Genomic DNA, 26,493 nt, shown 5'->3' with positions numbered 1-26,493 from the left:
AGGCATTTCCTCCCCTGCCTGTACAGCCCTTCCACTGTCCACTAGGACTCTGCTCTGTCGCGCTTCAGGCTGGGTGACCTCAGCCGGATAACTTACCCTCTCTGTGCTGACTGCTTGCACAGAGTTGTCGGTGCGATTAAAGGCGTTAACGCAGGCAGAGTGCCCAGTGCAGGGCCTCACACCTAGTGAATGCTCAGTACCTGCCAGCTACCACCCCCATGCTCTTCCCAAAGATTTGACCTCAGTCAGAAACGTAGCCACAAGATTTCTGGGTAACGGAGGAGACTGAACACACACAACAGCTGGAATCCCACTAGCGACTACAGAGACTGCTTTCCCTTTTCAAGGTGTAAGCGACAGGGTCAAGGAAGGCAGGGAAGCCACAATGCAGATGGCACTCAGCAGGCTGGAAACCAAGCCTGAGCACAAGTGGGGAACCCAGAACCTGTCTGGTCTACACGCAGGATCCTTGAAAGGCCCGAGATAACTCTGGGGGCCTAAAACACAGGGCGCTATGAGGGCCACTGAAGACAGTTAATTCTCTGGGCATGGAGAGAGGTGAAGGATGGGCTGGTGTGCAGAGAGGGCGGGAATCGCCCACCGCCCGCCCAAACCGTCATTAAGACCCTCAGAGAAACAAGAGAAGCCACTGCAACTACTCACCAGACACTATGGAAGTTGTGCCAGAGAACACAAGAGGCGCTGGAGACTGAAGAAGCGCTCACCAGAGGGCTGGCAGAGAACATTGAGGGAAATGAGAATAGGAGGGTCAGGAGTGACCGCCTCTGTGAAATTCTACAATAGGATACACTCGGCTGGGACAGAAGAATCCCACCAGTGCTGCCTCAGTCTGGGTGGGGTGATCGTGGCAGAGAAAATGCCTCTCAAAACTCTGAAGACCTGTGCCCTCTGCGGAGTGGCTTTAAAAGAGGAACTGTGGGCAAATAGTTAACGGCATGCTTGCTGACTTGTTTGGGGGTCAAACACAGCGGACTCTGCAGTGCAGCGGGGCTGGTGCTGGGACGTGGGGGGGGGGGGGGGGACGGTGGGAGGGCAGACCTCTGTGACGAAGCAAATATAGTCGAACATCCATCAAGGACCCGGGTGTCAGGTTCTTATGACTCACCTGTTTGTTTGAAATCGTTCATGTTCAAACTCTGGAGGAAAGAATCAGGAAATCAGAATGGGCAGGCACTTCTGCACAGCAGTCCCGAAAGCTACATGCAGAGGAGAGCCCTTTCTAACCTGGGAGTTAACGTCTCTGGCCCGGGGTTCTATCCCCAGCCAGACTATCAACCATGAAGAATAAAGACACTATCAACCATTCAAGGTCTCCACAAGTCCACCTCTCCTGCACTCTTTCTCAGGAGCCTACAGACAGGATGTGCTTCCTATCAACACAAAGGATCAACCCAAGGGAGAAGACACGGGATCCAGGAAGCAGGCTTTCGATACAGGAGAGAGGGAAAGGCGACCTCGGGATGACGGGGAGGCAAGCATGGGGGCAGAGCAGACAGCAAAACTCTCACTTTCCACAAAGGAAAGTCAGCAGACAACACCCAAAACTGGGAGTAAGAGGTAGGTGGAGGGAACACAAGTAGCAACAGAGTAATGTTATTTGGGATCAAGGAGGTAAACACCAAAATACTCAGCTAAGAAAAGGTCCCAGTGCTGCTCCTGGACAGAGATGGGAGGGACAGCCGTCTGACAGTGTCCCACTGAGACATGGGCTTGCTGCCCTCCCCTCAAGTCTGGACAGGTGAAGCAGGACATGGGAGGTGCCTCACCAACCACCCTCCTGGGGAGGCCTCCAAAGTGAGACCACACGGAGAAGACAGCTCGGCCGTGCCCTTGGGGACATGAGGTGGACCCTCCAGTCCAGCTCAATACCACCAGGGCCCCACCAGTGGGGCCTGCCATACCCTCGGAGGCAGGCCCGCACTCCTGAACCACCATCATGAGACGTAATAAAATGGCGGTTCTTTATGCCTCCAAGTTTTGGGGTGCCTCGCCACCCAGCCACAGGTAAGAGGAACAGCAATGAATTACTGTTTCATGATGACATCTATAGAACTATTTTTTATAGAACTTTAAGTTTTATGGATGTCTAATTTGGACAAAAATAACTAAAAACTTTTTTTTTTTTTTTAAAGAACCCAATACAAAGGTAAAGCCAAGTAAAATCTTAAGCCTTAAAATAAAATTAAAACAAAAAACCACAGCATCAGGCCTGGCAAGCCCGACCCCAACCATGGTGCCAGACGTGCCATGCGTGACCCCGGCTGGCACCACCTCCCTTTTCTGTCCCCAAACCAACACCTCGTTCCCGCCTCACTAACAGCCACAGACTGAGCAGCAAGCAACCTAAGCAGGGAGGGAGACACAGACTCTGCGTTAGTTATCAGAACGGGGGCAGCGAGAGGAGCAGAGCCACGTCCCAGCAGCAGCCCTGCAGCGAGCCCGGAGCCCGGTGCCCGTCCCGGCAGCAGCCCTGCAGCGAGCCCAGAGCCTGGTGCCCGTCCAGGGCATGCGGCGACAGGCCCCTGTGGTGAGGCGGCCGAGGTCCCCCCGCCCCCCGCCCAACGGGGAGGGCAGCAGGCTGACTCCCAGGCACAAGGGAGAGAGAACGGCAACAGGGGAAAAAGCTCGCTCAGACCTTTGGGAGCAAGGATCCTGCGAGCATGGCCTCCTCGGGGAGACGTACTTATGACTAACTCTCGGGGTCTGCCTGCTGCTACTACATACACCCGGGCACGGAAGAAGGTTCCCCACACGGTGTCTTTGTTACACCATCACACACTGGTCAGAGCCCCACCGACACGCCACCAGTGTCTATCCTGACTGCGAACACATAGAACCCTGCAGCCCAGGAGCGTCCGGGCAGCACAAAAAGGGCACTCTCAAGACCGAAGCAGGGAGCTTCCAAGAGGCTCAGAAGTGGCGCTCAGAGTGCCAGCCCATTGGTGACGCTGCTCCTAAGCAGCTAGGTGGGTGCAAACACATGAATCGTAGCTGCGGGCGGGAGGAATATCAGGTGCATCTCTACGCCCCGAGGGCTCGACTCCTACACTTAAACCCCTCCCACTGGGACAGCCGGCTCCAGTTTCAGCCAGCGAGCGAGCGTGAGAACAGGTCCTGCTCTCGGGCACCGTCAGCCACGGCTCCTGACCCGACCGCTCCCAGCACTGCCTGGCTCCGGTAAGTACCCATTTCTTCTCAAATTCAACTTTCCTTTCAAAACTACTCTCAGAACGCATCTTGAACTAACCATCTGGCTCAGGGAACCACCTGCCCGGTGCCGGCTCTGCCTTGCTCTATTCTCTGCGGATTACTCAGGACCCAGCAGGTGCATCGCTGGAAAGGAGACCATAATTACAAAACTTTTAATAACGCTTACACTTTATTCTAAGAATACAAACAAGTTTATTTAGAAATTAAGACCTCATTTCTACATAAAATTTAAACTAAAACTCAAATGTATATAGTAAGTGCTTCTTTGTTCCTCACCTTAAAAATAAACTACAATAAATTTCAACATTAAAACATCATATATATACAAATGTAAACATACACATATACATGTTTAGAAAACTGCTGAACTTACAGTTTAACTTTAAGACCTTTTCAAGTTTAAAATAAGTACTGTTTTGACATATGCTTACCAAAGCTGAAAGAACAAAAGTTAACCAAAGAGGATCCCTAAATATACAAAAAGGAGTTTTTTCCCCCTTATAAAGTTTCTCATAAACCAGCTATGAGAACAATTACTGACCAAATGGCCAGGTCTGACCAAAGTCAGACTTCATGTAAGCAAAGTCTGTCTACATTTATGATCTTTATTTTGCATTAACAAACTCCTTCCAAAGCTTTAACCTGGTATTTTTAAGGATAAAGAAGGCGGGCACGTTGAGGGGACCGGCTCTGGTGACAGGTTGTCCAGCGTTAAAGCTGTGTACGTTACTGGTAAGGGCAGACGTCTGTGAAGTCAGGATCTCTGGCTGAAACTCAAAACAGCCCTGGTTGGTTTTCCAGATCATTCTTCCTGACTACATTCTAGAAAACTGTCTCTCTCCCAGGTCATGGTTAACCTGAAGTTTATCCTTCATTTTAAAGAACCAAGAGACTGGGAGGGAGTGGCGGTTAATCACTGGAAAAGCTCAATTGGAGTAAAACTCACAAATCTCGTTCTTGCGACACCCCAGTGGGTAGGCGACAATGGCGTGTCCTTGGGTTATGCAATAACGCCACATCACAATATTGTAATTATAGCATGCCCTTCAAAACGCTCTACCTAACGAGGCTCCCTGCCAGACAGCCGGACAGCACCCAAGGGACCATTACAGCATTATTTCAGTTCATAGGTTAACATGCGCGACAAGCATAGTTACCCAGCCCATCACAGCAATGTCCTATAAAGCTGAGCTATAATTACCTCTCTTGTGTCCTATCAAAGTTCAAAAAAAAATCTTTTTCTCTTGTCTTTTTTGGATTTCTAACTCCTTAGAAACTTCTCAAACATGCCAGCCACTCACCATCATCCTAACAACTGGCAAGGACATTAACTGTCCACACTTAGGAACCTATGGAGAGACGGGGCACTGGCAATTTAGTACTTCAAAAACAAGCAAACAAAACCCTGTGGCCAACCGAAACCACAGGCTGCTCAAAGTGCTGTGTGGGCAGCTCGGCCCAGACGCCCAGCAGGCCTGCGAGCAGGGGCCCTGCGGGAGGAGAGATGCGGAGGCCAGAGCCAGCTTGCGGCACCTTCCAGGCTAAGAAGTACATCAGCTAGACACAAGCAGATGTTTAAAATACTTGAGGTTACAAAAGGGACATTTTTAAATGGGAAAACCTCTCAATGTTCACGCCGGGCCCCTTGTGTGGCTTTATGTCACCACCCCCATGGTCTCTCCCCCTCAGTGTGGACACTGTGTGCAGGGGCCGCATGGTCAAGAGGATTCGGAGAGGGAGGTGGCAGAGGACAGACGACATCTAAGTGACAGCCACTCTGACCCTGACCGGAGGCAAGGTGCGTGAGGAGGCAGCTCCCGGCACTTCCTGCTGGTCGAGAGTAAACAGCATTGTGACACATAGACCTTTCAGGACCAGGCTAACATCTGGGCTTCAAAAGGTGCTAACACTGCAGCTAAGGAAAATCAAATCCAAGGGGTCTTGCATTATGAGCAGCTCCCCAGCTATGAGTTAACTGAGAAAGGCACAAGCCATCCCCAGGGAAAGCCTATGGGAAACACCCCTCAGCACATTCAGAAAAACCTCACCTCCCAATGCAAATCCAAACTTACTACTAACAGTTAAAGTTCTGGATTGTGTTGTTTTGGCAACAATACCCTTTTTCGGAATATTTAACAGCAGCAGCTGCTGGCAGCACCAAGCCCAGCGGATAGAAACGGGCCTGGCAGAGACGGTCACAAACGGTGTCCCTACAGAGGGCAAGACCAATGAGGTCCCGGGCAGTGAGGTGGAGTCGCTGCACCTTGGTGCACCTCACCCGGCCAGAACTCTCAGACCGACCTCATTCTACAGGCTGTCCCCTTCGAAAGCTTTCAATAGCCTCAGTTTTAACCCACTTATTTCTCCGACGTTACCGCGTTTTTATGGCCAAGTGAATACGCCCGTCTCCGTCAGCCTAGGAGGCAGCTGTGTGCCCTTGTTTTAATTAGCAAATTGTGCAACACTGAGAGGTCAGTTTACCCAAAGTGAGGGACACAACTGCACCTGTGACATCCCAGGTTTCCGTTCCCACAGGCCAGCCCCGGAACACCCTCACTTCCCGGGGCACCAGCATGATCCCCGGAGAACCTGGTTACTGTCCTTGTACGCTAACTGAACAAAGAACAAAAATTCAGACCAGAACTTTAGACATGACATCACTTGACGGAAAAAAGTACATACTAATTAATATTAACATAAAAGGAATTATTACCTAAATTATTCTTCTGGGTAACACTAGGATAACTGAAATATAACTTGCCTCTTATAAACGTTTGATAACCTTTAACACAGATTTATCTATAGGTTTGCCTGAAAGTATGAGCAGCGTTAAATAACACTGCTTCTGAAACTAACACATCGTTATATAGTGCATCTGAATCATTCTCTTAAATCCTGAGGGAATTTTTCCTTCATATGAGCTCCCGGGTTCTGGATGCCAGGGGGCTGTATGTGTGTCCACTCTGGGCATCACTAGACTCTGGGCTCACACTTGATAAAGTTTTGCAACTGTCATCATTTTGATCATGATGCTTCCAGCTAGTGATGAAATCACTTTTCGGATCTTTGCCATAACACATCCTATACAATCATGGGAACCTGACTTGCAGAGGTTCTCACGCCTTCAGAACCAGGGAGCACGGGGAGACGTGCCGGCACACGCCCGCTGACTTATCTAGCTGGCCCGGGTTGGCTGGAATCGCTTCCTGACGGGCGGCAAGGAAATTGTGCTTTTATAGCCCAGAGCGTACCTTCCCCCCAAGGTATGGACTGAACTCATAAAGAGTTACTTCACGTTTTTCCCTTTAATAAGAGGGAAAGTTAGAAAGACATAAAGCTATGCTTACATGTTTAACAGGCTCGGCTCCTGCAGCCGCACCGTGGAAGGGGAGGTCGGGGGCAGGGTGAGCCAGTGAATGCCCTGGAGGGCCCTGGGACCTCCCTCTCCCCGGTCACGGTCATGGGGCAGCCAAAAATCTCGTTTCTCACCCAAAATACACGTGCCTCGCCACTCTTGCTCTGCAGAAACTCCTCACAAGAGAAGGGCCACAGGCATCGGCAGAAACCACTTCTTAGTAAATACACAGCTTTGAAAGCACTGAATGATGACAAAGCAGGTTAACAGAGGCAGTTTCGGGGCGGGGGGGGGGGGGGAGGGGGGGAGGGGGTGCTTCTTTGTGTTTTTAAGGAATAGGAATAAATGAGTAGCGAAACCAGTTTGCGGAGAATAAAATCAGAGCAAGCTTTCTCAGAAATGTACAGTATCCAAGTGAAAACCCAACTACACCTGCCTCCGCGATCCTGACACTGCCGATTACCTCATCACAGTGTGTGGGACGGCAAGGAAAGGCATTGCAGAGAAACTACATTTTATTTTGTGAAAACAAGTCTCTTCAATTTCCCATATGTATTTCTCTACTTTTAAAAGGCTGCTTTCCAGCTGAATGTTCTCGCCACCCCAATGTCTAGAAAGGGATGCTTTATCCACGAAATCTCACAAGGCTTAGGACCGACCTTAGCTGCTCATTAGCAAAACTGCCCCTGAAAACAGTTTTCTCAAATCATTTCCTTCCTTTTTAACTTTATTTTGAAGCTGTCTGAAAACATTTAGAAGCTGCAGGTCTTATGTGAAACAGCGGGCCCTGACCCCTCCCGCTGCCCTCCAGCCTCCCCACCCACACGCTTGCCCTAGACACAGTCACACCATGGGCTGGTCTGGGGCACCTTGCTGCACCACTGGGGCCATGCAAGATCCCCCCAGACCTCGTGTCTTTGTCCTCAGTTTCGGGTTCTGAGGCCGAGAGGGCCCCAGGGGTGTGGGGAGCAGCCTGTGAAGGAAGGCGGGCTGAGGCCTCTGGGTAAGCCTGGGAGAGCAAGGGTCAGGGAGAGGAGGGCACTCAGGGAAGGTACGGAAAGCCAGGGACACCTGCAGCCCCCGCCAGGGCCTAAGGCAGGTGACGGCCCCCACTGGCCACCGTATCCATGCCCATCACATGCCAAAGACTTTGCCAAGAATGGGCCAAGGCCCACTTCCTAAAGGGTAAAGGCTGGGATGGTGTGCTACCACAATCCTCTCACATAGGCACCGCCATTTGGAGGTAAGGCCAGGAAAGGCAGGCAAGCGCCCTGGGCTGGAAGTATTCTCAGCTGTCCACACAGCAGGCAGGGACGGGGCAAGAACTTACTCCACGCTGCTCACAAGGTGGGCGGTGATAACAGGGCAGTGAAGGAGAACATTCGGTCACTCACACAGCTCAGAAACTCACCTTGATGGCATCTTAGAACCATGTGAGTCAGCATAAAGACAGCATTTACATTTGTATGTGAGACAGCATAAATGCTACTCACCAATAAAGCAGACTTGTTCATTTGATTTTGGAAGCAGTAGAGTGGGACTGCATATTTAAATATTCTTCTTTCCTTCCTTCCTAAGTTCCACACATAGAACACTACATGATTAAACAGGACAGAACAGCCAAGGAGCCACACACAGGCCAGGCCCCTGTGGTCTCGGTCAGCGCACCACAGATGCCACGAATGTGGATGGGGGAGGGGGTCCCAATGGTCACTTGGCCTCGGTCTACAACCTCCTTGGCATCCAAGGCCTCAGGTCACAGGACAAAGATTCCCAAAACTCACAGAATTACAGGTGTTCTCAGAGCCGACACTAACACACCGCACTCTTGGCCCCAGGCCAGCTCTTTCAGGTTAGACTTGAGCAAACAGGAACAGCGTGGGGGGCTGGCGGCCAGGTTACAAGTAGCGGGCAGCTGGTGCTCATCTCGTCCTCACACTGACGAGGGTGGTGACCCCTCCATACCTTCAGGTAACCTACTGTGAGGCTAAGGCTCTGCTCCTCCGTTGCAGCCCCCACCCCAATGAGCGAGACCTCCCCCATCAGACCCACAGCACATGGAGGAGGCTGCAAATAGAAGCACCTGGAAAGAAAGCCAAGGAGAAACAGCAGCAGCCGCCAGATCATAATCGCACAGGAGCCGGCAGCGACCGGACCAGCGAGGGGACCAGCACCCACACCACAAGAAGGAACATGAGTCTTCTCAAAGAGCGAAAACCAAAAAAGCCGCATTACATCCCGAGACCTCCAGGAAAACCCTTCAAGTATAAGTGTTTCCAGTGCCCTTTCACTTGCAATGAAAAGTCACACCTTTTCAACCACATGAAGTATGGTCTCTGCAAAAACTCCATCACTTTAGTGTCAGAGCAGGACCGCGTCCCCAAGTGCCCCAAATCCAACTCTCTGGACCCCAAGCAGACAAATCAGCCAGACACGGCAGCAAAACCCACCTCTGCCAAGCCTGTTGTCAATGGGCTCCCACACTTTGACACCAAGCTTCAGCAAAGCCTCGCCAAGGACGATGCCAAGGAAAACGTGGAACTGCACACACGTGGGCCCCACAGGTGCCCAGGACAGAAGTCTGCTCTCCACGAGGAAGCAGCACCCCTGAGTCCAGCTCCAGAAGCCACCAGGGGCACCCAGCCCGTTCTGGAAGGCATTGTGCGGCCTTCAGCCTTTGTCCCAGTGGGAGAGCACAGACTCAAAGGGCCAGAGCACGCTGAGGCTCCTGAACTGCTGGCCCTGCCCGGCCCCACGGCCAAAGCCACCTCCTTCCACACCAAGTCTGCGTTCCATGCTCCTGGCTATCCGTGGAAAGCTGGCACGCCTTTCCTCCCGCCAGAGTTCCCACACAAAATCCCGTCTACAAAGGGGTTTAGTGCCATTTCCCCTTACGTGCACCCCGCAATCCCAGAGTACCAGCCACACTTTTACACAGAGCACGGACTGGCCACCATCTACTCACCCTACCTACTTGCTGGGAACTCACCTGAGTGTGATGCCCCCCTGCTGTCCGTCTACGGGGCCCAAGACCAGAGGCACTTGCTGCCTCCCCCAGGGCCGGTCCCCAAGCACTTGAACCCCCCCTCGGCATATGACCATTACAGGTTCTTCCAGCAGTATCACTCCAACCTGCCAATTCCTTATGGATTTTACAGACCAGAGTCTGCATTCTCCTCCTACGGGCTCAGACTCCCACCTGTCACGGGCATTTCCAGAGATCACAGCTCTCACTTACTGGAAGAAACCGCCCTGCTCTACCCGGCCCTGAGTCCGTCCAAGTCAAGTCCTTCCAACACCCACAGAAAAAACACAGAGTTTGAGAAGGGGAGCCCAACTCCCGAGACTAAAGACCCCTCCCAAGATGGGCAGAGGGACACAGAGGGAACCAAAATGAGCCCTCGCGCGGGCAGCGCAGCCACAGGCTCCCCCGGAAGGCCAAGTCCCACCAACTTCACGCAGACAAGTCAGCCGTGTGCCGGGCTGTGCGGCCTCTCGGACAAGCCAGCTGCCAGCACCCTGGGAAGGCTCCATCAGCCTGAACACAGTCTCACAGCCTTCAAGCCTGTCAAGAAAAGCACAGAGCACCCAAATTCCCAGGCTCTGGAAAACAGAGAAGAGTCCCCAAAAAGGTAAGAAAATTTCATTTCGAGATCTCCAAAACATATCTCTGATTGTGCTCCATTAGCCAAGCTCACGCTTGCTCAAAATGCTTTTTAGACAGTAGCTTTTTTAAGCAAGGGTCCTATTAAGGCCTCTCTTTACCTCTTTCAGCCTTGATGCCATGAACGGCGATGCTCCAGGCGAGACCAGAAGCGCATCTCACGACCCAGAGGCCACACCTTCCAGCCCAGAAGATGGCTCCAGGACAGCCCCGCTGAACCTCTCCAAGAAACCAGAGGCCAGACCAGCCACTCACAGCCCCGTGTACAAGGACTTTGCAGAGGTGCAGGACATGCCTCTCAACCTCTCGGTGAAGGACCCCTGTAACGCCCTGACGCCGAGACCTCCCTTCCACAGCCCACCGCAAGAGGCAGAACCTGCCAGCACCGCTGCTCAAAACACTGACACGGAAACTTCCAAAGATGGGCCAGAACACGCCCAGACGAACCAAAGCAGCCCTGATGCCGTGGAGGCGCCACCAACAACGCCCGCTGTGAAGGCCCAGGACGCGAGAGCGCTGGACAGCAGTGATGAGCAGAAGCAGACAGCGGCCGTGGCCCTCTGCCAGCTGGCGGCCTACAGCCCAGGGAACGTCCGGATGGGCGATGGGGAGCCCACGGCCCCGGAGTCCGCCTGCCCACAAGACGCACCCACCCTCAGCGCCACGGAAAACCCGGAGGCTCAGTGTGACCTCAGACCCAGAGGGCAAAAGAGGACAAGCCCCAGGGATGCAGGGAAGTCCCAGCAAGGAACAAAGAAGACGAAGCCGAGTGACACAGCCAGAGTATTCACCCTCCGTAAGAGAACACGGGTGTCTTAGTGCCGCTCTCGCCGGATGCAGACACACCTTCCAAAGTAGGTTATGACAGCAGCAACTCTTGACTGGCACCGCAGCTTTCCCTGGTCAGTTTTTACAATACAGCTTCCTGCTTCTCAGGAAGGAAGGGGGAGTGGGGAGGGGGAGACAGAGAGGAAGGAAGGAAGGAAGGAAGGAAGGAAGGAAGGACGGACAGACGGACGGGGAGAGGGGGAGAGAGAAAGGAAGAAGGGAGGGAGGGAGGGGGGAGAGAGAGGGGGAGAGAGAGAGAAGGAAGGAAGAAAGGAGAAAAGAAAGAAGCTGCAATTCAGGTTTTGAAAATATCGAGCAAGAATATTCAAAGGTGCTTCTACTTTTGGTTGTAAAAATATTTAAATGACTCATACTCAAGACTGATGAGTTCAACATTGACTTTCATTTTTGTAAAATGTCAAATGGAATGCACAAATGAAAAGACAGCTTTTAAGTGTAATCCATCTTACAGGAAAACTATTAAAAATACTCTTCTTATAAATATCTTAGCACTAGAATAAACTGCTTTTAACTGTTTTGCTATCAAATCTACTGTGTGTTTTGAAGTAAATACCAATTACTGGGAAAAAATGCCATGAAAAAAACATTTCCGGTTCTGTCATTAAAGTGCTGTATGTAAAAATTATGTGATTTGTTATGAGTGAAGATACACAAACATCAAGACGCTATTTATACAAATAATTTATTTCCAGTAGGAAAATGTATTGCTGGTGAAGCTATTGCTAACGTACTCTACTTCTGTATGACGTTACAGTGAACTTCCTGACTCGTTCAGCCTCCTTTTCCATTTTCCAAAATGATGTACATATTGCTAATTTTCCAATAAACTCATAGGTGACTTTAAGAATACATACTCTGTGTTATGCTTCAATCTGCCATAATAAACTCAATGCAAAAGGGAATGAGCTGAGGCGGCTGTTAAACGGAAAAAAGAGCGCCTGCCTGCGTGAGCGTGTGAGCGCACCTGTGCGTGCTGTGAGACTGGTGGCCACTGAGTCCGGGCACGCACACCCCCCTGGGGCTCCCCAGACCTCGGGCTCCCTGAGCCTCGGCTCCTCTGACTGCCGCCTGAGGAAAGGCCGTCTGCCCCCGCGGGCCCCACCCCACGGGCCTTCACAGGACCCCCTCCTCCCGCTTTTCAAGAGGGCCCCTGTCCTCCGACACACCTCCTGGGGTATCAAGAAAGGGCCGCCGCACATGGCAGTGCGGTGCTGACGTGTGCCCTCAGACGACCACATGCCGTGAACCCAAAACGCACGCTGTTGGGACTCGAGGCCGAGCACACATGCACTCCGCTCACCAGCGTGCCAGGGCTCTCTCGCCTCCAGATACCAGAACGTTTTGGCAAAGAGCAAAACAGGGTGCCCCTGCTTTCCAGCAAGTCAACAGCCTGCAGGAAGCAAAACCATACGTCAGAAGCTGTGTTCCAGACTCAGGACCCAGAGCCCAGCACCCTACAGACAAGCTCTCGCCTCTCGCTTTATACACAGAACGCAGACCTCGCATATCAAGGGCCCAAAGATTCTGAGAACACCATGTTTTACAGCTCACCCAAAAGTGTCAGGCTTCACCTTAAGTGATAAGAGGAACCAGGGACAGTTAAGACTGTCCAGTCCTCCTGGGACAGTGCGGGGTGGGCACAGATGCAGGCCTCAGGGCTCTCAGGGAGGGCAGAGGCCCTCACCACCTGCAGATTTTGCCGTGGAACTGCGTGCATCTGCAGCATGACGACTGACCCCTCCTACTGCAATCCCCCCCTAAGGTCACATGCGACAGACACGGCGACCCCAGCAGGCCCTTCGTATCTGTCTCTAAAAGCACAATGCGGTCCTAGATCTTTCTAACAAGAAAATGGTCTTCCTGATGTTTTGACTATGCCACCTGCCTATAGTCACCTGTGACCCAGCCTCAGAGCTGTAAGGGTTTAACCTTTATATATAAAAAGCAATAAACCCCAAAAAAGTTAAATATAAAATTATTTCCCTGTGGCCCATCAATTTTACTCCTAGGTACACCTAAAAGAAGTAAAAACAAGGACTCAAACGGGTTAAGTGTGCACCAATGTTCATAGAAACTTTGTTCACAACACTCAAAAAATGAAAGCAAGGGGCGCCTGAGTGGCTCGTGGGTTAAGTGTTTGACTGTTGATTTCGGCTCAGGTCATCATACCACAATCCGCGACATCAAGGTGGGCTCTGCGTTGACAGCACAGAGCCTGCTTGGGATTCTCTCTCCCGCTCTCTCTCTGCCCACCACCACCCCTCCCCCCGCATGCACTCTATCTCAAAACACAAAAACATTTTTTAAAAAAAAGATGAAAGGACACAAGCCTGCACTGACAGGGGAGCAGGTAAATAAGATGTGGAAAACCACACAGCAGAGTGTCATTCAGCCATAAAAAGGGATGAAACTCTGCCACCTGCTACCACATGGACTAACCTTGAAGACATTATGCTCAGTGAAATGAGCCTGACAGAAAAGCACAAATCTTACACGAATGCACATAGATGAAACACTGACAACAGGCAGGTTCACAGAGGCAGAAAGAGGAGTGGTTACCAGGGGCTGCAGGGGATAGGAGAGGGGAGTCTAGCGGGGAAACAGTCTCAGTTCAGGCTGGTGAAAAGTTTTCAGCAATAGTGACAATGGTTGTACAAACTGTAAATACCACCAAATTACACACTTAAAAACAGCATAGCAAATGTTTATATTACGTATATTCTATAATTTTTTTTTAAATAATATACCAAAACCATTGAATCAGGTATTTGATAGGAAAACTGTATGGTTAGGTGAACTATATCTCAACAAAGCTGAAAAAAGATTCTAAACGGGTCCTTGAACTCACAGCAAAGAGGGAACAAAATGCTGACCACAACCTTCCTGAAGTCTTATCGGGGGCCCGTGCAGTCTGCCCCCATCACCAGCTCCAGTCTTCAGCACGACACAACACTCCATGGGGCAGGAAGACACGGTAGGCGTGAAATGAAGCACACACACACTCATCAAGGAGAAAAGCATTTTAATTCAGTAGCACAGAACAATTACTTCACATGCGAAGTCAAAGATATCTCGTCACGGTATTCACTTTTCTCACAAAACTGGAACATCCAACAGTGCAAAATGTACAAAAGGTTAAAAATCAGTAAGGACTTGGGGCGCCTGGGTGACTCAGTCAGGTGAGTGTCGACTTTGGCTCAGGTCCTGATCTCCCTGTTTGTGGGTTCAAGCCCCAAATCAGACTTGCTGCTGTCAGCAAAGAGCTTGGAGCCTGCTTCAGACCTTCTGTCCCCCTCTCTCCTTGTCCCTCCCCCACTCCTGCTCGTGCTCTCTCTCAAAAATAAATAAAACTTTAAAAAAAAAAAAATCAGTAAGGACTTGGTCCTCCAAACAGGAAGGTGCCAGGACTGTGTCAGGAGCACCAGAGAGTGTAACTCCACCCAGGGCCCAGCCGCTCCCCTGGGAACTGAGGTACACACCACAGGCCTGTGGGGAGCAGGACCTCAGGAGAGGTCAGCACTCTGCAACGGAAGAGCTGCGGTAACAGCCAGGCCCCATCCGCCACGAGCTGCACCCCAGGCCCCAAGGTGCCTCTGCCAGGGAGAGAGTGTGGCAGCGATACCAGCATGGCCCCTTCTGGGGACACGGGACCGCCTGCCTCTACGGCTGACTTTGGCTCGAGGACCCCAGCCCCACCCCACCCCCACAGCCCTCGGGGTCAGACAGGAGTTCCGCCAGCCTTCTTGCTTTCTCTCATGGGGCATCTCCCCAATAGAATCTCTACACGTTTTATACTGTCTTGACATCTGTTTCCACTCAGAAGACCCAGTCAAATGCTAGTTTTCGGATGACATCACAAATCAGTCCCTCCACCACAACAACAACCATTAAGCCAGCAAAAACTGACAGACTCAACTTGTTCAGAACTCAAACATCTCATCAGAAATTTGCAGAAATCAGGAGGGTATGTTGTGAAGAAAGAGTCTACAAAATTTCAGCATTTAAGGAAATCTGTTAGGTCACTGGCTATCTGCAGACATTACAGAACCAAGACTTCAGTGACCAGACACAACAAGGAACACAGTTGTTGCAAACAGACGGGGGGGGGGGGGGGGGGGGGGGGGGGGGGGGGGGGGGGTCAACAAATGGACAACAATCACCTTCAACAAGCAACAGCTGCAAACCCCTGGGGATGGGGGAGAACCTGATTTCCAGAGTTACCATATTACAGTATTATAGTTTTCAAAATGTCCAGTTTCAAAGAAAAAAAAAAAAAAAAGCACAAAGCATACAAAGAAACAGAAATGAATAGCCTGTTCAAAGGAAAAAAGAAAAGCAGAGAAATCGTCATCCCTGAGGAAGCCCAGACACTGTACTAAAACCAGACAAAGACGTTAAACAGATTCCTCAGATATGCTCAAAGAGCTAAAGGAAACCAAGAGAACAATATCGAAAAAAATATGGAATGTCAAAAAAGAGATAGAAACTGTAAAAAGAGACCATATAAAAATTCTGAAACTGAAAAAACACCATCACTGAAATGAAAACTTCAGTCGAGCTGTACAATAACAGATCTGAACACGTGCAAGCAAGAATCCATGAACTTGAAGACAGGGCAGGCAACTGGCATCATCCAGTCTGAGGAGCAAGAGAAAAAGAAGAAAAATGAACAAGTGTTGGGCCTGGTGCCTGTGGAGCCTACGCCTCGACAAGACCTCTGTCTGCCAGGCCTGGCACCATCCTTCCCAGGCAGGAGACAGCACAGCTCCCTCAGGCCCCGCCAGGCACGGCAAGGGCCCACAGGAGGGTGCAGCACACGTTGTGGGGGGCCGCCAGGCTAGAGGCGACCGGCCAGTCAAGTAAAGACCACACGGGACATCTTCTCTATTTTAAGCAACAGCGAGACACTCCTCACTCGTAACGCCAACGCTCATAGTCTCTCACTCCAGCGGCTAGTGACCAGTGGGCACCACAACATTGTAAAATATGATGGGCACGCACACGCCAGCCACTCTCGGGCACGAAAAGCAGAGAAAAGGCTCTACTGGAGTCGAAACTACCCAGGGAGGGATTTCACCTTGTCTGTGGCACACTCGCACACAGAAGACTGGTGAGCTGAAATCAACCAAAATGCAGGGCTTTGGCGCAAATGACACCAACCAGAAAGTGAAAACAACCATGGGATGGGGGAAAATACCACAGGTCCTCTATCTGGTGAGAGGCTCCCAGAATACATAAAGAACTCATGGTAACAACAAAAAGCCTGATTTTTCAAATGAGCAAAGGATTTGAACAGACATTTCTCCAACAAAGATATCCACAGTCGGCATTAATTAAGCCGGCTCAGCGTCATTAATGAGTCACGGAAACACAAATGTGAGCCACAATGAGATACCACTCCACATCCACTAAGACAAAACCAAGCGTTTGGGAGGGTGTGGAGAAACTGGAACCTTCATGCTGGTGGAAATATAAAATGGTACTACCATTTTAGAAAAAAACTTTTCCTCAAAAAGTTAAAAATGGAGTTACCAGAAGACCCAGCAATCCCACTCCTATATGCATACCCAAGAGAACTAGAATCTTATGTCCACACAAAAACTTGTACACGGGGCGCCTGGGTGCCTCAGTCAGTTAAGCGTCCGACTCTTGATTCCGGCTCAGGTCATGATCTCAGTCATGAGAGGAAGCCCCAGGTCAGGTCCTGCACTGAACATGCAGCCTGCTTGCAATTCTCTCTCTCTACCCCTCTCCCCACCTCATTCGTTCATTCTCTCTCTCTCTCTCTCTCTCTCTCAAATAAAATTTAAAAGGGGGTGCCTGGGTGGCTCAGTTGGTTAAATTGGCTCAGGTCATGATCTCCTGGTTCGTGAGTTTGAGCCCCACATGGGGCTCTGTGCTGACAGCTCAGAGCCTGGAGCCTGCTTCAGATTCTATGTCTCCCTCTCTCTCTGCCCCTCCCCTCCTCACGCTCTATCTCTCTCTCACAAATAAACATAAAAAAAATTAACTGGGGCGCCTGGGTGGCGCAGTCGGTTAAGCGTCCGACTTCAGCCAGGTCACGATCTTGCGGTCCGTGAGTTCGAGCCCCGCGTCAGGCTCTGGGCTGATGGCTCGGAGCCTGGAGCCTGTTTCCGATTCTGTGCCTCCCTCTCTCTCTGCCCCTCCCCCGTTCATGCTCTGTCTCTCTCTGTCCCAAAAAATAAATTAAAAAAAAATAAAAAACGTTAAAAAAAATTAACTTAAGGGGCGCCTGGGTGGCTCAGTCGGTTGGGCAATCGACTTCGGCTCAGGTCACGATCTCGCAGTTTGTGAGTTCAAGCCCCGTGTCCGGCTCTGTGCTGACAGCTCAGAGCCTGGAGCCTGCTTCAGATTCTGTGTCTCTCCCCTCTGTCTAACCCTCCCCTGCTCACGCTCTGTGTCTGTCTTTCAATAATAAATAAACATAAAAAAAAAATTTTTTTTAAATTAACTTAAAAAAAAAAACCTGCACACAAATGTTCACAGCAGCATTATTCATACTAGCCAAGAGGTAAAAAATCCAAATGTCCATCAGCTGATGACTGGATAAACAGTGTGGTGTATCCACAATGGAATATTATTCATCCATAAAAAAAGAACAAAGATGGGGCGCCTGGGTGGCTCAGTCGGTTGGTCGTCTGACTTCGGCTCAGGTCATGATCTCACAGCTCGTGAGTTCGAGCCCCGCATCGGGCTCTGTGCTGACAGCTCAGAGCCTGGAACCTGCTTCGGATTCTGTGTCTCCCTCTCTCTCTGCCCCTAACCCACTCACGTTCTGTCTCTGTCTCTCTCAAGAGTAAACATTTAAAAAAAAAAAAAAAAAGTTTTTTAAAAACAGAAAAAAAAAAAGAACAGAGACTACATGCTACACGTAACAACACGGTTGATCTCACGGTCGTGAGAGTGAGCCCCACGTCAGACTCTATGCTGAATGTGGGCCTGCTTGGGATTCTCTCTCTCTCTCTCTCTCTCTCTCTCTCTCTCTCTCTGTCTCTCTCTCCCTCTGCCCCTCTCCCCCACTCATGCTCTTGCTCTGTCTCAAAATAAAATTTAAAAAACGTTTTTGCACACAAATGTTCACAGCAGCATTTTCCGTAATAGCCAAAATGTGACAAACCCAAATGTCCATCAACTGATGAATGTGGTATATCCACACAACGGAATATTATTCGGCCATAAAAAGGAACAGAGTTACATGCTACAACATGGATGAACCTTGAAAACATCACTCTAAGTGAAAGAAGTCAGGCACAAGACCGCGATCATAGGTTCCATTTATGAAAAATGACCAGAAAAGGCAAATTTAAAGAAACAGAAAGCAGATTACTGGTTGCCTGGGGTGGGTGTGTTGAGGGGAAATGGGGAGTGACTGCCCCTGAGTACAGGGGTTTCCTTTGGGGGCAGCATAAATGTTCTGAAATTAGATGATGATGACGGTTGCACAGCTCTGTAAAATATACTATAAACCACTGAACTGTACCCTCTACATGGGTGAACTTCATGGTACATAAATTATATCTCAATAAAGCTCCCAAAAATAAATAGTAAGAGTAAATAGAATTCTGAGGGTCTAAGAGCCCTCCTCCCGCTTCACGATGCCAAACGCAAAGCCATCACTTCTGACATCCCACAGCTCAGGTGCCGCGGAGTAAGATGCAGGGTCCCAGCCATCTGTGCACAGACATCTTTATTCTGGACGGAAGTCAACCCCCCAGTGCACAGAGCACCTATGGTGAACACCCCAGGATGTGACCTTCTCCCTCCTTTGCAGGCATCCTTCCCTTCTGCCCAGAGGCACCACCAGCCACACCCAGAGATGATTCCCACCAACCAGACAGGGCCGCACTTGCACGCGTCCAGACCCGACAGCTGGGACACACTCGCTTAGAGTTCGGCGGTCCTCTCTGCGTCTGCTGCACTGTGCCCCTGTCCCCCTGCACAGGCTCACTGCCAAGTTTCCTCCAGCCCTCCGCCCCCACCCCTTGCTGGTGTGAGCCTGATTCCTAGGGGACCATGATGCACTCCAGGTGATAAACAGAGGCAGTACACAACTTCTCAACAGGGAACAGCACCCCCACAGGGGTGAAAACCAGTTCTGAGGGACAAGAAGATCTCAGACATCACAATGGTTCCTGGCCCTCCAAATCCAGACACCAACATTGTATCTGTGGTACCAACATTTTGCAGCAGGGAGAAGGGGAGTCAGAAAATCAGAACGGTCGATACAAGAAGGCAGGCTGAGAGAAACAGGCCTAGTCCGCTCTGTCCTGCAAACAATGTTGTCAGCGAGGGCAGAGGCCCGGTGTGCTCGCGCTCACAGCCGGAGACGCAGAGTGACACGAAGCACCCAACGAGCTACACGCAGCACTGAGAGCGCGGAGCAAGCGAGCGCGGAACTCACCGTCTTCCAGCCGTGAAGGGAGCAACAGGCCTCTTCTGCCCAGTTCTGCCAACGCCAGACAGCCACCGTGCCAGGCACCGTCCGTCTCCTGAAAGCTGACACACACACAAGACCTGAGACCGGACTGCCCGCGTCCGCTCATCCCCCGACGTGCACACACTGCAGGTGTCCACGCTGTGCCTGGGAGCCTCGCTGAGACCCACCAGTGAGTTGTAACTTTTTATTTTTTTAACAGTTACTATTTTTGAGAACAGAGTGCATGCAAGCAGGTAAAAGGCAGAGACAGAGGGGGAGAGGGGAAGGGAGGGAGGGAGGGAGGGGGAGGGGGGAGAGACAGAGAGACAGAGAGAGAACACCCCAAGCAGGCTCCACACTGTCAGCACACAGCCCGACATGCTGCTCAATCCCACAAACCGCGAGATCATGACCTAAGCCGAAGTCAAGAGTCAGACACTTAACCGACTGAGCCACCAGGCGCCCTCCACCCCTCACACCGTTAGTGAGTTTTTAAAGCATCTGCTGGCTAAAGAAATAAAATTGTGAAACACCTGGGTGGCCCAGTTGGTTAAGCATCTGACTTCCGCTCAGATCACAATTTCAGGGCTCATGAGTTTGAGCCCCGCGTCAGGGTCTCTGCTGTTAACTCAGAACCTGGAACCTGCTTTGGGTTCTGTGTCTCCCTCTCTCTCTGCCCCTTCCCCATTTGTGCTTTATCTCTCTTCCTGCCTCAAAAATAGATAAACATTAAAAATAAAAAAGAAACTCCTGCAACTTAATGGTAGGTAAGTGCTGTGCTCAGTACTTTTCTTCAGATCTCCCGATGACAAGGAGAGGTCCTGAGGGCCCCACATGGGACCACAGAGAAAGCAGTCTGCAGATATGCGTCAGCAGGACGCCCAGGCTCTACACACCATTCCTGCCACGGCCGCGTGTGCCAGCTGACTACACAGCCAAGGACTCAGCCTGTTCAAGTCACCAAAACCCCGGTAACTTGAAGCGTTCACAGAAAGAGGTGGGGAGATCTCCCTTCCTGGCTCAGAGTAGAGATTAAAAAATTAGAATGGAAAGTCTTCTAGAGAATTGTTTCACACTATTTGAAACACAGGCTTTTAATACATGATTATGCCAATGAACCAACAGGTAAAATTTTATATCTAATAAAATTGTCCCTGAAGTGGTCTGGAAGCCCTCTTGTTTAAGGTACACCTCTGACATTAGGACCAGTGAGAGGGGTTTCTTAGACTCACAAGGGCTGTCCTGAGAGCTTCTACATTTGGCTGCCAACATAAACAGTGAAATACGCTTCCCCAAAAAGCAAGAGACTTTGCAGGGCTCTTTCCTACCCTAAACGCAACAGTTTGATGTTGGAATGTTCAGGAAAACCAACTAGATTGCATGCCTCACAAGCAACAAGCACAAGAACATTCAGACAGGAGAGAGCGAGTCTCATGCGTTCACTCAGCAGGTCCCTCCCTCATGTCAGGGCCTGTGGAGGCAGACTCACCAAGTCCCCTTGAACCTCACCATCAACCAGCACCAACTTACAATTCCAATTACAAATTTTTAAGTTCCAAATGTTTTTAAAAATTTCTTTAATGTTTCATTTTATTTTTGAGAGAGACAGAGACAGAGCGTGAGTGGAGGAGGGGCAGAAAGAGAGGGAGACACAGAATCTGAAGCAGGCTCCAGGCTCCGAGCTATCATCACAGAGTCTGACGCAGGGCAGGGCTCGAACTCACCAACTGTGAGATCATGACCTGAGCTGAAGTCAGATGCTCAACTGACTGAGCCACCCAGGTGCCCCAAGTTCCAGATGTTTTATTAAATACCTGTCCCAAAGATTTTACGACCATTTCAAATTTTAATATTGGCACTTTTGTGTACTTCAGAATTTTAACTAGAAAGAGATGCTTTGGGGCAGTGGGTGGCGCCTGTCTGTGGAGTCCTGCCCCGAGGTAACGCCGCCAGGGCCAGGGAGGGGAGGTGCACAGGTACCAAAGGACACCTGCACATCCAGGGGACAAGACACGGAGAAGGGGACGATGGCCATGTTGCTCACACTGGTCCTATGGGGCTCAATGTAAAGCCACCTGGGGACGTGTGTGGCTTCGTGCTACATAACCTGGCCTCGAAACAGAGCAGGGAGAGGAGAGGCGTATGCTCACAGTTAATGACATTAATGTCCTGTTCTGGCCCTTTCAGAAAAAGCTGGCAGCTCACCGTATGTCACTGTATGTCCCACAAAACAAGGGACAAGATCCCAGCTATGCCAGGTGACCAGCCAGTCCTGTGGCCCCCACCCCACACACATCTTCCACCCAACAAGCTCCTGCCTCTCAGGGTCTTCAAGCATTCTGGGCTGGGGGGGACCCCTCTGTGAGCCAGGCTCTGCAGTCAGGTAATTTCATGCCTCTGCACACGGGCCCTTTCCCTCAACGGCCTGCTTGCGGCTCCAGGCTGCCAGCTCTGGGAATCAAGAGCAGTGAGACAGTTTCCACCCTGCACGACCTCACTACAGAACTCAGAGGAGCTTACTGCAATGACAAGACAACGGCAAAGAAGTGTCTGGGGATTAAACCAATGAAGATGACTAAAGGAGACCACGGGTCCAGGCCAGAAGGCCAGATGTCTGGCCAAGAGGAAATGTATGCCGGGAGTGTGGTCAAGATGCACTAGGGTGAAGGGCCCCAGGCTTCCAGGCAGAGACACAGTGGCCCGGAGGAGTGAGGGAGGCTCAGGAACACTGGAGCAGCCACCGCCAGGAAAAGCCAGCACCAGGGACGCCACCGGCAGGGGCAGGAGGGGACTGGTGCAAAGGGAAGGAAGGAGGCTGGGCAAGGAAGAGCCCGAGGGAGGGCTGGGTAAAGAGACAGCATTACCCCCAGAGGGCAGGTGCAGAAATGCGCTAAGAAGGAAACAGAGAAAAAGACTTGAGATAGACCTGCTGTGCCCTGGGCAAAGGGGCCAGGGAGGAAAGGCTCCAGAGCTCTGGCTCAAAGTGCTGCCCTCTCCGGAGAGCAGGAGGCTCCCCCGTGGTCACACAAGAGCCACCTCTCAGAGCCGCCCTGGACCAGCGACATCCAGCGTCATCAGCATACCCAACACCACACCCCCAGAAAAGAAACCCAAGAGGACACCCTAAAACAAGCCAGCAGAAGGGTACCTGGGTGGATCAGTCGGTTAAGCGGCCGACTTCAGCTCAGGTCACGATCTCACAGTTGGTGAGTTTGAGCCCCGCGTCGGGCCCTGTGCTGACAGCTCGGAACCTGAAGCCTGCTTCAGACTCTGTCTCCCTCTCTCTCTGACCCTCCCCTGCTCATAAGCGTGTGCGCTGTCTCTCAAGAATAAACATTAACATTTTTTTTAATAAATAAAAAGTAAATAAAAATAAATAAACAAGCCAGCAGAATCATCACATGGACAGGGAGCACTTTCTTTTCCCTAACTCGGGCGTTTCAGAGTGACAGTAAGGAGTGCACGTTTTCCGCTAGGCAGACAACGGTGAAATGTTTCCACTGGAAGACACACTGGCCAGACACACAGCATTGTTCTGCAAAAGGTGACCCACATGTGACATCTTGTTCCCCTGCACTCCTCCAATTGTGGCTGAGCAGGCTCGAGACAAGCTCCAGAAGAAGGCTGCTCCGGGGGGAGGGCACGTCCTGCAGGTGCTCACAGAGCACCCTCGGCAGTTAGTGTGCATAGCTGAGCCCAGGAGGGTAGACAGACCCTCTCCTACACCCACAGCAACAGCCCCAGAAGATCAGCAGCCGGCTAACGAGGGCAGGAGTGAGGCTGGGCCCAACCAACACCCTTCGTAGAAGCACCTGCTTCTGAAACCCCCAGAGAGGTTTCCACGAGCAAAGTTAACAGTCCTCTGGGACTGTGCACCTAACAGTGCACCCTTGGTGCCAGAGTCTCTGCTCTGCCCCCTGGCCTGCAGGCCCCAGGCCCAGACCCCAAGGACCTGCCATTTGTGCATCCCAGCCCACACCTGCACCACGGGCTACCTAGACACAACATGACCATTACCACATGTGGCTATTTAAATTCAAATCCAGTAAAATTAGGGGTGTCTGGGTGCCTCAGTCGGTTGGGTGTCCAATGTCGGCTCAGGTCATGATCTCACAGTTCGTGGGTTCGAGCCCCATTTCGGGCTCTGTGCTGACAGCTCAGAGTCTGGAGCCTGCTTCAGATTCTGTGTCTCCCTCTCTCTCTGCCCCTCCCCTGCTCACACTCTCTCTCTCTCAAAAATAAATAAACGTTAAAAAAAATTCTGTTCTAAAAAGAAAGATAACAGAAATAACTAGAGTTCTCGAATTTAACTTCAAAAAAAAGAAAAAAAGGCTGCGGAGGCTCTGACAAACAGCTCAATTGAAAGAAAATGTAAAAGGATAGAAGAAAAGCCACTGCTTTCAACCAGAAACACGTCTCCCTTTGATCTTCTCACATACCTGAAACAATCCAACACGGACCCAACCACATCATCCGCCAGCTCTTTGGGGAGCCTCGCAGCCATCCTACCAATTCTGAAAGAGAGAAGCAGCACTCTGTCAGCATCACGGGCCCGTCGTGAGGGGGCCCGAGCCACCAGGACCTGTCCCCGGCAATTTGCCCTCCCCCCAGAGAGCAGGAAAGACAGGTAGACCCAGGGCAAGCCTCACACACACTCTGCTCTACACAAGGCCACCTGCCTGGTAGGGAGCCCCATCCTAGTGACATAAACAGACAGACACAGGCATCTCCTGAGGGAGGGAGACAAAGGGGTGGGAGTGCCCACGGGACAGCCCCATGCTACCAATGGTCAATGGCACCCCTGTCGGCCTGACCCCTCCAGGCCACCTCCCCGCATGGCAGGCTGCCACACATCCACACCAGACACCCCCTGACATGGATCAGCATCCCTCCGGGCCCGGCCCACCCCACCCCACCCACACATGACTTGGGGCTCAGAGGCTGCCTGCTGCTGAAGCGAACACCTCCCCCATGAGGGCACCTCTCTGTACGCCGTTCCTCAGGCAAACAGAGGACCAACACCAGTCTCCCTCTCAGGGGCTCTGGGATTAGATAAGGCCGTGCCGGCCTCCGCTCGCTATACAGTGACCGCGCCTGCCTGTGAAAGGGACAGGTACTGTGCTGCTGAGGACACAGAACTGAAAGAAAAGGAACCTCTGAAAGGCAAGAAAGGCAAGCGGATATGCTCATAACTCCGCCCACTCTAGCCAGACAGGCAAGGAAATGAAGCCCCCTCATTCCCCAGTAATTACCTTTAAAATGAGAACATAAAACAATAAATGTAAATGAGAAAAACTGTTCCACCTTATAAAAATCTCGAAGCTGTTCCCAGCTTTCAACTGCACAAGACGCGCTGAATGACAGGATGTCCCCCCTGCGGAGGGACAGCAGGCACCTACCCTTTGGCTGCAGACCACCGCACAATCGTGTCCTGGTCCTTCAGCCCGATCAGCAGCTGCTCTGCAAGAACACGGGAAAGCCAGGTCTGAGCTCTACGCGCTCGCCCGAGTGCTGGGGAAGTTCATTTCCGAGCCTGAACATAACCCACCCTGCAGAGCACTCGAGCACCGTGAAGGGAGTCACATCAAGAATGTTAATTCTAATTATTCTAATTCTTCGTTTTTAAAAACCTACTCCTGCCATCGTTGCTACAAAGTAGATCCGCCCACCAGAGCCGACACTGGGCAGAAAGCACCAAGTGAGGAAGACTTCCCAGAGGCCAGTTCTGCAAGAGGGTGCAGGAAAGGGGCTCTGCTGGGGTCTCGGGCACAGGCCAAATTCCAGAACAGCCACACAGGGGCCCGAAGGAAGTCGGGAGAGCCCAGAGGCTGCTCAGAAAAGAGCCTGGCAATCCTCAGTCAGCAGAAACCTTGACCAAGGGCACCAGGCAGCCTGCGAAAGGCTGACACAGAGGAAAGATGGGAGCCTGTGAATGGGTCGAGTCCACTGTGACCAGGGCAGTATAGGGCCCCTGAGGGCGTGGGGGCAGACAGCTCTGGGAAGGGGAGGAAAACAGGGGAGGCACAGGGCTGTCCTTCATGGACAGGGAGGCTGGCCCTGCCGGGTACACCTGGCGGGAGTCGGGGAGCAGGCAGGGTGTGCGGGGCCAGGAGCTGTCACAGAGTGAGAGCGGGGCAGGGCCCAAGACAGCCACGCCTCCATCCCCTCAGGAGAAGGCCTGAGGCCACCAGCGCAATACACCCAGGCCAGGCTTGGGGGAAGGCTGAAGGCATGGAGCTGTCCTGAGGTGCCTAGGGAGTGAGGTGGAAATAGGAGGGCTCACACAGGGGAGCAAACAGCGAACAGAAAGACAGGGTCCAGGAGCCAAAGGGTCGTGGGCCCCCAGACTACAGACCAGCAGCCACGAACTCCATGAAAGGTGAGGGTGGGGAAGATCACGGAAGGCCACGTGCTGCCAGCACAGAGGTGGCAAAGGTGCGCGGCCAATAAATGTACCTGGGAGGAGCCTCGCCGCCACCCAGAGACCAGAGCCCACAGGGACTGCACCCACCTATCACGCTCTCCACCTCCTCGGGGACATCACAGTCTCCGTCACCAGCGGGAGTCTCGGCATGCACTGTCGGCTCCCGCGGACTCTGGGTGCAGAGCTGCAGGTTAGCGGCCAGCGAGCGGCAGCCGCGCTGGTACCTGCACAAACACACGTGACCTCAGACCAGCGGCCATGCCTGCCGGAGCCTCGAGGACAAATTATCTCGACAGAAATCAAGAATCTGGTGTCCCCTAGAATCTTAAAGGATGTCTGTGACAATTCCATGTGTTTTTCAGAGACAGGACAGAAAACAAATGGAGCGGCTAGCGGCTGGCATCCGCAAGGTCAGCCACAGGATCCTGCACTACTCAGAAGCCCCCGAGCACTGTGCGGCGTCCAGGCAGAAAGGCAGGGGACAGAGCAGGACTGCAGGAGGGCGCCAGGGCACTCACCAGCCCGTGGGCGTT

General features: G+C 51.7%; 2 protein-coding genes across 2 annotated transcripts in view; one reads left to right on the top strand and one right to left on the bottom strand.

Moving 5' to 3' along the window:
• The window catches only part of TBCD (tubulin folding cofactor D), a 159,110-nt gene that overhangs the window by 96,151 nt on the left and 36,466 nt on the right, over positions 1 to 26,493 (bottom strand). The window contains 4 exon segments of the mRNA XM_042916798.1: positions 19,522 to 19,616; positions 23,976 to 24,050; positions 24,936 to 24,996; positions 26,048 to 26,184. Coding sequence (XP_042772732.1) covers positions 19,522 to 19,616; positions 23,976 to 24,050; positions 24,936 to 24,996; positions 26,048 to 26,184 — 368 coding nt within the window.
• Positions 2,918 to 11,244, top strand: ZNF750 (zinc finger protein 750). The gene is made up of 3 exons (XM_042916799.1): positions 2,918 to 3,198; positions 8,599 to 10,218; positions 10,361 to 11,244. Exons 1-3 carry the CDS (start codon positions 3,002 to 3,004, stop codon positions 11,067 to 11,069), a joined length of 2,526 nt encoding a protein of 841 aa, XP_042772733.1. The 5' UTR covers positions 2,918 to 3,001; the 3' UTR covers positions 11,070 to 11,244.

The sequence above is a fragment of the Panthera leo genome, chromosome E1 (assembly GCF_018350215.1).
Source record: "Panthera leo isolate Ple1 chromosome E1, P.leo_Ple1_pat1.1, whole genome shotgun sequence".
Classification (NCBI taxonomy): Eukaryota; Metazoa; Chordata; class Mammalia; order Carnivora; family Felidae; genus Panthera; species Panthera leo.
This window is presented reverse-complemented; position numbering and strand designations above follow the sequence as displayed.